The 13,925-nt window shown below is 42.8% G+C and overlaps 1 protein-coding gene and 1 long non-coding RNA gene across 9 annotated transcripts in view; one reads left to right on the top strand and one right to left on the bottom strand.

Annotated features, from left to right (window-relative positions):
- LOC147010808 (uncharacterized) overlaps nucleotides 1-10,727 on the top strand; it is a 46,292-nt gene extending 35,565 nt beyond the window's left edge. For all 6 annotated transcript variants that reach the window (XR_015052169.1, XR_015052166.1, XR_015052168.1 and 3 more), the window contains one exon: nucleotides 10,162-10,727. This is a non-coding gene — a long non-coding RNA (uncharacterized LOC147010808). The remainder of the gene's footprint in view (nucleotides 1-10,161) is intronic.
- Nucleotides 1-13,925, bottom strand: part of LOC147010807 (integrin alpha-M-like) — a 174,630-nt gene that overhangs the window by 103,225 nt on the left and 57,480 nt on the right. For all 3 annotated transcript variants that reach the window (XR_015052164.1, XM_085858811.1, XM_085858812.1), the window contains 3 exons: nucleotides 13,754-13,893; nucleotides 8,227-8,377; nucleotides 6,601-6,754 (listed from right to left, as the gene is read on the bottom strand). Coding sequence is in view for 2 of the 3 variants with exons in the window: in XM_085858811.1 (XP_085714937.1) it covers nucleotides 6,601-6,754; nucleotides 8,227-8,377; nucleotides 13,754-13,893 (445 nt within the window). In the remaining variant the exon portion in view is untranslated. The remainder of the gene's footprint in view (nucleotides 1-6,600; nucleotides 6,755-8,226; nucleotides 8,378-13,753; nucleotides 13,894-13,925) is intronic.

Here is a 13,925-nt window from a genome sequence, read left to right as displayed (position 1 = left end):
ATATTAGTAAGTTAGGGGACAATCAAAGATTAACAAAAAGCACAAAAGAAGCAATATTTTTCTTACCTTACTGGCTGGTACTACTGCTGCTTGCTTTTTCCATGGCAGCTTTGCTGAGTGACAGCTGTGTGGCTCTTTTAGCCCTTCTGATTATGTCTTTGCTGTATTCTCTCTGGTAGCAAGGGGTGCTATGAGCTAGTTTTTCAATTAAGAGAGCTTCCAGGGTTTTGACACTCAAATTGGGACGAAATTCAGTATGATTCTTCCGTACAAGACTGAGTGCCCGCTCACATGATGCGTTCGAATGAGGAATGACCAAGATTCCCTTCATCACTTTGCTCAAATTAGGATACTTCTTGGCACCAGTGCAGGGATCTGTGAGCTGTGAAATCCGATGCCACTGCTCATCCACTCTCACTGTCTCAGTAGCAATTGTAGCTATGGAGGCGTCTGCCTGGTAGTGAGCGAATTCACTCTCAAGACTGTCTATGTCACTATCACCGCCACTGAACAGACAGGGGAATTTCTTGATGAAAAACTCCACACAGTCAAACCCCACTTCTTGGTGTAGCTTAACATCCAGCACCTGAGCATGCTTGGCTAATTCATCATCTAGCGGCCAGGTTTAGAAGATGTAATTGCAGGCTTTCACATAATATGAGCGAACTGCACTGAAGAAACCTTGGATGTCTGACTCACTCAGAGTGAAGGTGGATTTCTTGAGACTCCTTTGTTCCCTTATATACAGTTTGGCATCGTTCCCAATCATGAGGTCCTCATCATTCTTCTGATGATTTCTGTCAGAGAAGGGTACATTTACCAGAGCAACCGATGACACCGATGGTTTCAAAAACCGTACGAAGATATCTTTCAGAAGACCATTCAATTCTCCGTGCAGGAGATGAATACAGGGTTCGTCTCTTTGGAGCAGAAGATTCCCCTTCTCAAAAAGCTTGTTAGCATATCGAAGAAAGAAACAATAGAGTTTTGTTTGTGGAGACAAGAACATCCTGTTGACACGTTTTTCTCTAGATTCCTGCACAGTGTTTGAGGAAGATGCGCTTTTAGTTGTAGAACTCGTAGTACACTTAGCCGCAGGGCGATCACACTTGCGTTTACTGCCAGCAGAAGAGGTCAGACTCGTAGTACCAGATCCAATTTTACGTTTGAGGAGAGAGCTTGAGGTAGGTGCAGCCAAGGAAGAAGACCTCTGATTCGAAGGTTTTGCTGAGCTTCTATCAAGTGATTTGGCAAAAGCAGAACTTAACTTGGGTCCTTCTTTGCCTGTAGATGGGACTATCACAGTCTTTCTCGACTCTGAAGGGATCTGCTTTGTAGATGAACGTGATGAAGGGCCGGTGATGCTACCTGCTCTCAGCATTGGTTTTGGTGCTATCCCTGCTGTCTTCTTCGCAGCAGATACTGCAGTGGTAGTGGTAGTGGTGAATGCTGCTCCACTAGTGCTTGATCCTGCAGTGCCAGTACTGGCAGTAGATACAGTGCCGTCCTTCTTGCTCGTTGTTAGAGTCTTGGCTACAGTTGGTTGCATTTTTCTTCGTACTTTTTCTTTGAAGAAGAGGCGAAGTGGCTCCCACTGTTCAATCAGCCTGTCTAGGCACTGACCAAGGGACAGCCACCTTGTTGCGACATGCTTCAGAATCTTGTGTGTCGGGGCATCACAGAGTTCTTGCAGTGCTTTCACTCCTTTGACGCGTTTACTACTTTTGTCCAAGTAGTAGTAAATATCGATGAGAAAGTCATCTAATTCAATGGGTAAGGCCTGAGCCGCCTTCTTGGCCGTATTGTGCATCATATGGCAAGGGCATCCCATGATGTAGCACTCTGGATTTTGTTTGTGGATATAAGCAGCGACTCCTTTGTGCTTGCCCACCATGACAGAGGCATTATCAGCACAAAAGGAAACACAATTTCCCAACGGAATTTTCCTGTCACTGAACTCATGATCAAGCAGTTTGAAAATGTTTTCTCCAGTGGAATCTTGTTTGCATGCAGGCAAACTTAGCAAACCTTGCTTCACAATCCCAGCACTGTTGTCATAGTACGAAATCAGGACAGGATATAGCTGGGCCTCACCACTGTCATTGCTACCGTCTGTAGCTAGGCTAAATGGAGCTAGTCTAGCAATATCGGCAATAGATGAAGCAGTCACATTTGACAACTCACCAATTATTGCTGAAGTTTTTGTTCTTGCACATCCATACTTTGAAGCAACTTTTGAATCTGGAAACATCTTTTGAAATAGAGGTCCAGCATGATCTGAGACTGATATGGGCAAGTTATGTTCCACAATAAATCCACTAAAGAGAAGTTCCGCTCGGGTAACATCCTCTTCCTCGCTTGTCCCTTGTTTGGTGAAATAATTCAGAAGTGTACCGGTACTCGTGCTCGAAGATCTCTCCTTTGCAATGTCTGTGTGCCGTTTGCTTCCAACGTGCTTCCGAATATCATCGCGACCTCCGTGCTCAACTGAAATATCAACGCTGCATACTGTACAATACGCATGATGAATTCCTCTTTCAGACTTTCGAATACACGGGTATTGGAGACTGTATTCGGTCTTGTACTTCTGAGACCATTTCTTGGTCTTCGTAAGCTTCTTTTCTGCCATTTCGTAATCAACATCGAGGGCTTGAAGCATCGGTAACTTCGAAGTCGATGTTCCACAGCTGCAGCGCGACTCGTAGAACTCTAGCGGCTGTTAAACACCGCACGGTGGTCGCGACCGCCGGGCTGGTACGGGGCCCAGCTGCATGCAGTGAGCGTATCGCATGCATATACACTGTGCATACATACCGCATGCACTGTATTGCACACATACCGCATGCACTAAATCTCAGTGCATGATCGCATAAGCGAGATCCAGACCCAATGTTTCGCTGCTCCTCATTTGAATTTGCAATTTTTTACGTACAATTTGGTAGCAGCGAACGTTATGGAGTTACCACATGCTATACGTAGCAGACGATGCTTTTCATTCAATTCTCATACTAGTACATTCTGATTAGTGAACAGTGCAAAAATATCAAAATTTCGGGAGGATAAGGATAGTGATCGTAAGGGCGGGAGTTTGGGTGAATTTTCGGAAGCCTCCCGATGAAATCGGGAGGGTTGGCATCTGTGCTAATCAGCAACTGGCTTTGGAGGCCAGGTTGAAAATGTGGCTTTCCCAGGAGAGATCATGGCAGATAGTGAAACCCAGAAGCTTGAAAGAAAGGACTTCTTCCAGGGGATTGTTGAGAAAGTAGATGGGTTTTTTTTTTCCAAACGGACTTTTCAGAGAGACATAGTGAGAGTGTGAGATTTTTCAGGATTGAAAGACATGTTCTACGTGTTGGCCCAGTTTGTGATTTTTCCCAGATCTGCAGTGAGCGAAGAAGCTGCGGCTTACCGGACTGAGGGATGACAGATGGTACGGCAGAGGGTGGAGTCATCAGCAAAGGGATATAGAGGATGTTCCAGAGAGTCGGAGAGATCATTGATGAAAACCAGAAAAAGAACAGGGCCCAGAACGCTACCTTGAGGAACTCCAGCCTGGACAGGAAGAGGGAATGAAAGAACTCCATTTAGGGCCACACATTGGCTGCAACAGGAGAGGAAGTCTGTGAGCCATGAGTGGAGATGGCATTGGATACCAGAGGAAGAGAGTGTAGTGAGCAGGGCAGGGTGCCAGACTGTGTCAATAGCATGCAATATGTCTGGGGATATGGCTCTGTTTTCATGTCTGGCATTGAGTACATATATCCATTGATGGGAGAGCAGAAGCAGAATATCCAGGGTAGAGTGACCTGGTCTGAAACCAAATTGATGATCGGAAAACAAGCCATTGGAGAAGAGGAAGGATCTCATGTCTGAAGCGATGATGGATTCCATAACCTTGCTGATGATTGGGAGAAGGCTGATTGGTCTGTAGTTGCAGGGATCTGTTTTTGCACCTTTTTTGTGCAGGGCAGTGATGTTTGCTGATTTCCAAGCAGATGGCAGATGACCTTGGGCAAATGAGAGGGTGAATAGAACAGAGAGAGGGTGAGCAAGAGCAGAAGAGCAGGTTTTTAGGACACGTGGGCTGATGCCGTCTGGAACGGTTGCATGATCTGAGGTGAGGTTTGACAGCAAGCTCTCCACCTTGTCAGGAGAAAAGGTCACAGAGTCCAGGGACAGTTAAGTGCAACTGGGTAAGGTGGGTAGAGAAAGCGATGGGTTTCGGACACAAGATTTTGATGCAAACACCAAGTTTAGGCATTCAGCCTTTTCACGTGCGGGATCAGCAGTATGGCCATTTTAGGTAAGGGAGGGATGGACGGCAAACATACACCAGAAACAGATTTGATTAGACACCACCAGGATTTGGAGGAGGGAGAGAGGTTTGAGAGTTCAGACTTGAGATGAGAAAGATGTTGTTTTCTGGCTCTCCTGAGGTTAGGCACACACTTGTTCCGAGCTTTATGGAAGTAACTGAAATGGGTTTGCTTTGCATGAGGCAAAGGGAAGTTGTTTCAGGACAACTAACTGCCTTGCCACAAGCTTCAATGAACCATGTGCAGGAGGAAGGGTAGGACAACTGAAGACGAGAGGGTATAAATCTGTGCATGAGGGAGAGTTTCTTTGAAAGAATTCCCAGAATGAGTTGATGTTGGAGAAAGTAGCGATGAGAAACCAGTCTTGAAGTTTCATGGCTGCTTGGAGACCCTGCCAGTCAGCCTGAGTGAAATGCCAGACTCGACGGCACAGAGGTGTTTCTCTGATAACAGCCAGAGAAATGTCCACTTTGACAAGCAAACAGGAAGTCCTTTTGGGTCCTCAGGGTCTTAAAGGGTCTTCAAAGTTTGAAGGGGTCTCAGCAGTCTAAAGGGTCAAAAGGTACATTTGAATAGTGCGTAATTAATGAATAGACTATGTAATTAATGGACAAAAAGAATGACACACACACACACCTCATCAGTTTATTGTAGAAGGTTCTGAAACCACCTCGATATTCCCATAACAGCTTCCCATCTCTTTCAGAAGATGAGTTATAATTTGTTGGTAACATCAAGCCTGATTTTACCACATAGTCAAATTCTAAATTCCTGCCCTAACTACTTAGTCAAACATCAGGCCTGGCCAGCCAGTTCGTGAAAGAGTTGGCCCAAAATCTTCTCCAGCCAAGCCCACAATAAGTGGGAATAACTGTGGCCGTTGAGGAAAGAAGAAGCCACTCATCTCTTACAAGTGAGCCTGAAATTTGTGGAATTCCACGGTTGAAGGATCATTACCATCTGACCTCCCACCAGGAACATTCTTAAGTTTTCACGGAGTCGCTGTAAACACGTGCCTTTTCATAAAGATGAGCACGTTGCTCTTGGGACACAAAAGCAGTTTTTAAGTCATGAACCACATTGAGTGCACCTCTGTGCATGTGTTCTCCAGAATCACATGCACTCGACACGTCTCCATCGGTGAAACAGGGCGATCGCTTTTTTGAAAACTTGCTTTGTGCACAAACCAACAGCATAGACATCGCCAAGCCGGCTGCTCGACACTTCAGCCACATTGCAATCTTCAGTATTTTTTTATCCATTTCAGCACCACAGTCAGTCAGTTGCAATGCAAGACCAAGGCCTTATCTACAGGATTGTCGTGTTGGCTCCCCACAGGATTAATGAGCGCTTTTCATTCACTTACACCTTCAGTCTCTTCAAACTTTTCAACAATTTCCCCTCTCTTTGTCTTTAACCTATTAATTTACATTTCTTTACCTTCCTTTTCCTCTTCATTCTGTCTTCACTGTTCCTCTCGTCTTTCCTACCCTCATTTTACTCTTCAACTTGCTCTTCTCTTTTTTTATCTTTTTCCCCCTTGTCTCCACTTCTCATTGCTTATATTTATATTGTGCGTATAATTTTTTAAAGTGTCATTCGTTTTATTATATAACCAAGCTGTTAGGGTTCAATTCAATGTTCAACCAAACATCAATTTCTCCTTGGTTGCCACAGCAGATCCCATACATCCCACTCAACATCCTGTTGATTCCATCGATTGTACCCCTAGTTTAATATGTGAAGGAGAGGATTTTGTTTTAAAGAATTTGTTCTCATATTTAGAGCGAGATTGAAATTTTACACGTAATTAAACCGCAAGCCGTGATGTCGGGCTGTGTGTTGAGAAAAACATTCAAAATCTTTAATTTCAATGTCTGCTGAATCGGAAATTTCAACAGTCGCAGAACTCGCAGCAAAAGGATAAACTTCAAAGTGATTGGATATTACAGATTTCCAGACTCTGATGATGAGCGAGTTGACAGAAAGCAAAAATGTTGAACATTTTTGAAATTGAAACATTGAACATTGAAAAAAAAATGAAAGGTCCATGTGAGTGAACAAAAAGCTCCATGAATGAAAGTGGTGCAAGAGGAAGATTGAAGATAAGAGGCTGAAGTCATAAAGCAAGTTCTAATTATCTTGTTGGTTTAATCCCCTTTCGGATTATAAAACAATATTGCTAATCCCAATAACCTCAAGTTTTTGGTACACAGAATACTACCCTAAAGTATGAGGCAACAAATATTTGTGTTTACTCAAAAAATCCTGTTCAGTGACTCACCTTCAATCGCAAATATTTTCTCTTCGAGTTGTTTGAGGAGTTCAGAAAGAAAGTTAAAGTTTGTTACAGAAAAGACGTAATCTGAGACAGGCTTGCTAGCCATGGCTTCGAGTTCTCTTCGACCCTCACTTCCCAGTTGAAAAGCATCACCTACCTGAAAATGCAAACAAAATACAGCTTTCAACACAAAGGAAACATACAGAAAATGCGTTAAAGTTAATGAAGCTTGCATCTTCAGTTCAGAGGTTCCTTTTTGAGCATCTCATGATAAGTAAACCGTTCGTGTGCAGCCTGTGCCTGCTGGTTGCATCATTTTCTGGGAGCGCAGCTGTGCTGCTGATGTCGTGCCCTCTATTTCCAGTACACTGGCGCTTATTTCACCAAACTCGGAAGAATAACAGGGTGAGTCAACCTCACCTGGTGGTAATTCAACAGTTGACAGGAGCTCAAACTCAAGACCCAAAGATGTTAAGCAAACCAGCTTAACTGTTGAGCCAACTCATTATAAGTATTAACTCATTACACAAATGATATGCATCTCGGCTCTCTCTTTTCCATTCTACTATTTTCTCTCCATTTATTTTATAATTGCCTCTCTCTGTATCTACATTCAATTCTACCATTGGCAGCAATTGCTTTTGTGGTTATAATACATTTACAATCCTGATGTCCTTCAGCTGTAAATAGGGTCTCTTTTTTTTTAAGCACGTTTCATGGACCATAATTATAGACATAGTGCAATTAACAAATGCAAACCCCCTGTTATGGTACCAGGAACCACATCTCATACAGGCTATTTCTGCATGGATCCTGACGAACAAGATGTGCCTGCCACATGCCATCCCATCCATGGTATACAAACAGAACTGGACAGGTAGCCAGGAAAATTACAATCAAAAGAAACCTTCTTTTAACCATTGACGAATACCCCACTCTGAGGCACCTCCGAACACTTACGTTATTCAGCATAATCTCCATCCTCTTCAATGCACTTCTTCCAGCAGACAACCAACTTAACTAACTACAGCAAAGTAGCCTTTCTTTTGAAAGTGCCCCTAATACAGTGAAGTGGCTGTGGATCTTAAAATATCTTCAGTAGCTGCAAAACGTCTTCTCTGAAGGTCGTATTTAATTATACGGAGGAGGAAGGAAGAATTGCAAAACAAAGTATTGATCGAATAAATGAGGATTTTTCTTCTGCATCATGATAAATTCAACAGCAGTTTGGATGTCTTCTTCACCGAAATCTTGTGCTGCGTCCTTCGGAATAGCTGGCGAATATCCCAATTACCAAAACAACACGAAGGATGAGAAACCTTATGTTTACCAGACATATCAATACACAATCAGAATAAACAAGCAGTTTTTGTGATCACCTTGATGTTTCCTTTTAAAAGCTACAAGCAGGGTTGGCAGAACTTTGGGCTGACCCATATATTAGCCATTTTGTATCATGCCAATGAAGCCACTTTGGGAGAAATAGTACCATTGGAAACTGGTGTTTATGTAAACTTGTGAAAATAGACATCACCATTGCACACTCCTTTTGTCGAATGGGTGTCCATGTTAATTCTGATGGAGATAATCAACATACCAGAAAATAAAGAACACCAGAAAGAAACTCACCCCAATTGCATATCTGATAACTTTCATATTCTCAGCTTTGCTCGTTACTGTGGGATATTGATTGCTGTCTGAACTCTGACCATCTGTTATAATCACAAGAATTTTCTTTGCGTCATCTCGCGCTCCAGATCCTGAGACAAAAATATTTTTCCTGGAGAAAGGCAAGCATGCTTTCAATAAAATGAATTGACCGACACATCATAACATTGCAGTAGTATTGTGAATAAAAGTTATGGGACACTCAACATTTTCATGTCAATTTTATTGTATAAATGATAACTGGCATAAACTGAAGCAGCACTCCGGAAAGTGCAATCTTACCTCGCGCACTCATTCTGAACCAAAATACCATCATTAACTGAACATGCTAATATTATGGCCCATACACCCATATTATCCATGCACCCTATGATGTTAACAAATATTGCCATTATCTCTAGCTCTATTGGTTATTAGGATATTTAACGACCACTTTTTTGCACATTAGGGCTAAATTGCATCAATGAAGATGAATATGAAAAAAAATTCAACTATTGTTATGTGAAAGGGGGAAGGGGGATCCAAAGCTAGACTGTGATAAGTGTAGTATGGTCCATGTGTTTCAAGTTGGTTAGATTAACAGGGATTTGTTGGAGTAAGTCGTTTGTTAGATGTGATGCTGAGGAGGCAAGATGTGTAATATATAGACAGAGTCGACAGATTAATTATGTATGGGTAAATACCTCTTGTTTGTAGGTGTGGCTAGGTGAGGACTTCCCATTGCAGAGACACATGTCACATGTGTGCAAAAATGCCAATTACAATCTCTCTGGCAAGTTTTGTCAGCCATTGTGGTGTAGTGGGCTATAGAGCCCAGTAGAAAAGACATGCATTTATTTTTATTGGGGTTTCCCCGTGGGTGGGATGGCCCAGAGGAGGACTCCACCCAGGAGGAAGGGGAGAACTCGATCCATGAGAGGACCGAGAGAGGCTTGAGAGAGAACCAAGAGAGGTCCATCGGAGAGGACCAATGGGAATTGACAGCAGAGAAACAAGAGAGGCTCAGGAGAGAACCAGGACATAGGCACTATCATTAAAATTTCAAAACCCTATATATATTTATTTTATGTTATTTTCTAATAGGATAGATTAACATGAACTCGTAGCTTTTGGAATTTTTGAAAATGACTGAATATTTTTCGAGATATTCAAGTTTTAAATTTTCAATATCGGCTGTATTTGGGGACAATATGTAATACATTTATTATGTAACGAGTTGTGTCCAATACCCATTAGGAAATTGTGTAAAAATAACACAAAAATAGATACAATGTCAATAACGTGCTTTATTACTGGAAAAAGACATATAAAACCATATATCAGCATTTAGGAAATATTGTAAGCAATACAACCGAAGATAAATAAATGACCTTGGGAATGACCTTGACCTTATTTCTCAAGGTCAAAGGACGGATATCGTGAAATTAGAAATGTATGGATATTACGTAATAATGGTAGAACGTAAGATAAAATGCCAATAAAACACCTGTATTACTCATAAAAAAAACATGTAAAACCATATATCACCATGCTTGTAATTGTAAACAAGACAAATAAAGAGAAATAAATGACCTTAGCAATTTTGGACCGCAATTTTCTCCCCTTGAACCTGACCCTCTCCCTATAAACCATATATCAAAATGACCAGTGAGTATTCAATTTTATGCTAGTCTTTATTTTTTAGTGAGGGTGCCCCGCCATCTTGGAAATGTGCTAATCGACTTCAGGGTGACACAGTGATGGTTGAAAATAATTCGGAATCGCATAATTTTATTTTTTAACATGTTATACGCTATTTCTTTGCATTACCGCCAATTTGTAAATATATATTTTAACGCAACGTAAAAAACGGTCACATTTTGCAATGGCTTCTTGACGTCACTATTTTGACCGCAGCACCCCTGGCGAGTACAGCAGTGCCTACCAGGAGAGGCTCGTGTGAAAAGGAGAGTGGAGACCTTGCTTGGAGGAAGCCTCAAGTGCAATCGACCCAAGCTGTGATCACTCTGTGATTTTGATGGACTTTTAGGAAAAAAACAGAGGGCAGATCAGGAGGCCTCTGTCTAAAAAGGACAAAAGGGGCCACAAGGCCTGGCTGAAGATGTACTCATCGTTGACACTCTTCATGGCTGGGTCACTTGATCGTGCTTTGGCTTTCTTCATCTTGGGGCTGCCAATCGCTGACCCTGCTCATTACTGGCTCTCATCTCCCTCCTGGTCTCTAAAATGGGCTGCACCAAGTCCTGCTTGCACCCTGTGCATCGGAAACAAAGTGAAGTACTGCCTGTATTCTTGTTTTGTTGTACGAGTGCGATCTGTGGCACCTAGTTGGTTAGGATTTGAGCTTCTATTCCTCCTTATTGTATACAAGTTTGCATATCTCCATTTCCCTCTTTGTGTCTTTTGATTCGCTTGGTTTGTTCTGTTTATTACAGCATCTTGTTGACCCTCTCTCCTGTACTTTGCTTTTAAAATAAATCTTTTCAAAGAAAAGAAAGCACGTTTCAGCCATTTGTTTTGCATGTGTGTTTGCCATCAATTTCAGCTCATTTGGGTGACCTTGGGGAACAGTAAAGTAATACTGAAAGCAATGCATTTAAAAAGACTGCTCTGACCATCCCTCAGGACGAAAGGTCCCGGCTCTGAGGAATTCCATATTAACGGATACTCAGACAAGACATCTGTTGTCAGGTTGTGGGATATTAAAAAAAAACCCATTTAATTTTCTCCAATGAAAATTTAAAATCAAATTTTGAATTTAATAGTTTTATTTTCCATTTAAACATGCATGGGAAACATGGACAAAATGGTGGATGTCCATGTTAGGGCAGATGGTGAGTAGCACATGCTCGGCAGTGAGCTGGGGGTTGGGCCGAGTGGGGAGGAGCATAGTATAGGAACATCCGAGTCGGTAGGAAGGTCGCCCTTGACGTCACTCAAAGCCCTTCTCTTATTGGCACAAGTTGGGGTCAGTAGTCTGGTGCGGTGTCTATCCAGGGCATGTTGCAGCAATGAATGGAGCAAATGTAAAAAAAAACATATGAATTACAGGAAGATATGAGAGAAATTAATAAAATAATGAAATTTTAACCGCACAGTTAAGGACATGGATAAAAAGTGGAATGGAATACCATCACGTATTGGCCTTTATGCCAAGTTCGAACAAAATCGATCCATACATGTCCGAGATATGGCTGCAGACGTACGCACAGACGGACGAGACCCAATTCATCAGCCTCCATTTCTGACTAAGTCCAACGGGGGCAATAATACATTCAGGCTCAAGACATAGGCCCAGAAGCAGGCTATTAGTAAGAACACATGGCATGGTTCTTGATTCAGGTTTACACATAAATCGGTACAACGTTGGCTTGTTGGTGAGGACACTGGCTGGGAAATCCAACAGGTTGTTCGTTCAAATCCAAATCCAGCAATAACTGGAAGGACACTCGGTAGAACACATACCTCAACCCCATAATATCTGATCCACGAGAATATATCTGTCCCAATACATTTTTGAAATATTGTTGCGAATCTGGAAGCTTACTGCACTCAACATTCAGGTCCTATCGCTCAGTTATTTCGATAAGTGAATGTGGATAGATAGCTTCCTTTGCCGAGTCTAATGGGTGAATAAATGTACTTGCGCTGTGAGTTACTTTGATAGTCAGGGTTTTCTTTCATTTTTACACCCCTCATAACTACGACAACGCCAGCATCACCTTCACCTCGCTCTGGCCGACACCATTGCCTCCGTGCGTGTCAGCACGTACGTGGGCGCAGCCCACGCAGAATAATATTCCTCTGCCTGTTTGGTGGGCGGAGTTCAAGGAGGAGCCTCGCGGCGACCCTCGACCAATCAGCGTGCTACGGGTGGGGTGACCGCCTCTCAGCCAATCAGATCCCACGACAGGGAGAAGGGGGTCCGCGCGATGTCACCACGCCCACGGGCCAATCGACAGACTTGCCGCTCGTTTTGGCCAATGACAGGGCAATAAGCGATTCTGCGCACCAAAACCATCCAGTGAGGGAGAGCGGGAAGGGCGAAGCCCCCCCCCCCTACCCCCCCCCTCGGAGACAGGGTGAATAAGGGTGCGGCGTGATTCGGCCCTCAGGGATGGGAAGAGCGAGATAGATCCTGTGAAGAAGAGCTCGAGATTGAGAGATCCTGCCGCCAACAGAACCGAAAGGGGTGCGCGCCGTCTCTCATGAAGGATACAGAGGAGAGTTTTTTTGGACCGACGGATCTCGGTGATCATCCGCTCGGGTCGCACACTGTTTGAGCCCGCTAGCGGCTCGTTCCGTACGAGCGCTGTCGAGGGTGAATTTCCCGGGTAGTTTGGACGACGTGGGTATTTAGGTAAATTGAAATTGGCAATCGACCCTACCCCACGTGGTCAACCTATTGGTGAATTTTGGTCCGATAAGGGACCCGTCGGCTCCGGAGTTATCCGGCGTGACGATCTATAAATTCCGGGTGATCGGTGGAGCCGACTCTACTGCTCCATCTAGCAGTCGTGCTCGTCACCGATACCCAGCCTCGCAACAATATCATACTATACAGTATATCGTTTTTGAGCCCTATCTCTCAATGGTGAAGAATCACTTGAAAAATTCTTGTAGTCGGATCCAGATTTAGATCTTCACCAACATCTGATCAATTCATTGTGGTCACACACTCAACATGTCCACCAAGTTTCATCTGAATCCGTCCACAACTTTTTGAGATACTGTGCTGTATATCGGTTTCACCCAATCTCTCAATGGTGAAGAATAACTTTAAAAATTATCAGATCTGGATCTTCACTAAAATTGAATCAATTCTTACTTGTGACACACCAAACATGTCCACCAAGTTTCATTCGAATCTGTCCACAACCTTTTGAGATATCATGCTATATATCATTTTGGTCCTATCTCTTAATGGTGAAGAATCACTTCAAAAATTCTAGTAGTCGGATCTGGACACGGATCTTCACCAAAATCTAACCAGCTCGTCCTTATTAACACTGAATCCGTCCACAAAATTTCATGCGGATCTGTCGACAACTTTTTGAGATATCCTGCATACAAACAAACAAAGACAAACAAACAAACAAATCAACAGAAAGGGGTGAAAACATAACCTCCTTAACCTTCGGTGGTGGGGGTAATAAGAATTTGCATTCAAAGCATCAAGAAGTCAAGTTGGTTTCAGGAGACTTTGTTTTACTTCTTTTCACTCTCGAACTCCTGGAGTTGAAAACTGATGGTTGTACTCAAGGTGTGCACAGGAAGGTTTTGAGGAGTAAAAACCAAAAAAAACCCATCATCCCAGGGTTTAGGGTGGGAGATGAGAGGGAATATTCTCACTATGTAAATGTGTATACTATAGCACCACCTGGTAGAATCCGATATAACGAGTCATAAATCATAAAAATTGGGCAACTAATCTGTTCGCAAGGATGGGTTATTTGCTCATATAATTAATTATTTAAAATTGACTTACAATACAAACTTTATAGCTGTAGCTGTATTTGTGCCCCCAGTCTTCTGATTGATAGCAGATATAATCTTCTCAGGGTTATTCTTATATTGGGAAAAGGAAAGCTCGATCCTGCTTCGTGTTGAATATTGCACCACTGCGAGCTGCAAGACAAACAACGTTGATTAGCAGAAAG

The sequence above is a fragment of the Eptatretus burgeri genome, chromosome 16 (assembly GCF_056783735.1).
Source record: "Eptatretus burgeri isolate ZD-2024b chromosome 16, Ebu_testis_v1, whole genome shotgun sequence".
Classification (NCBI taxonomy): Eukaryota; Metazoa; Chordata; class Myxini; order Myxiniformes; family Myxinidae; genus Eptatretus; species Eptatretus burgeri.
Note: the sequence above shows the minus strand (reverse complement) of the source record. Positions and strands in the feature narration are given on the sequence as shown.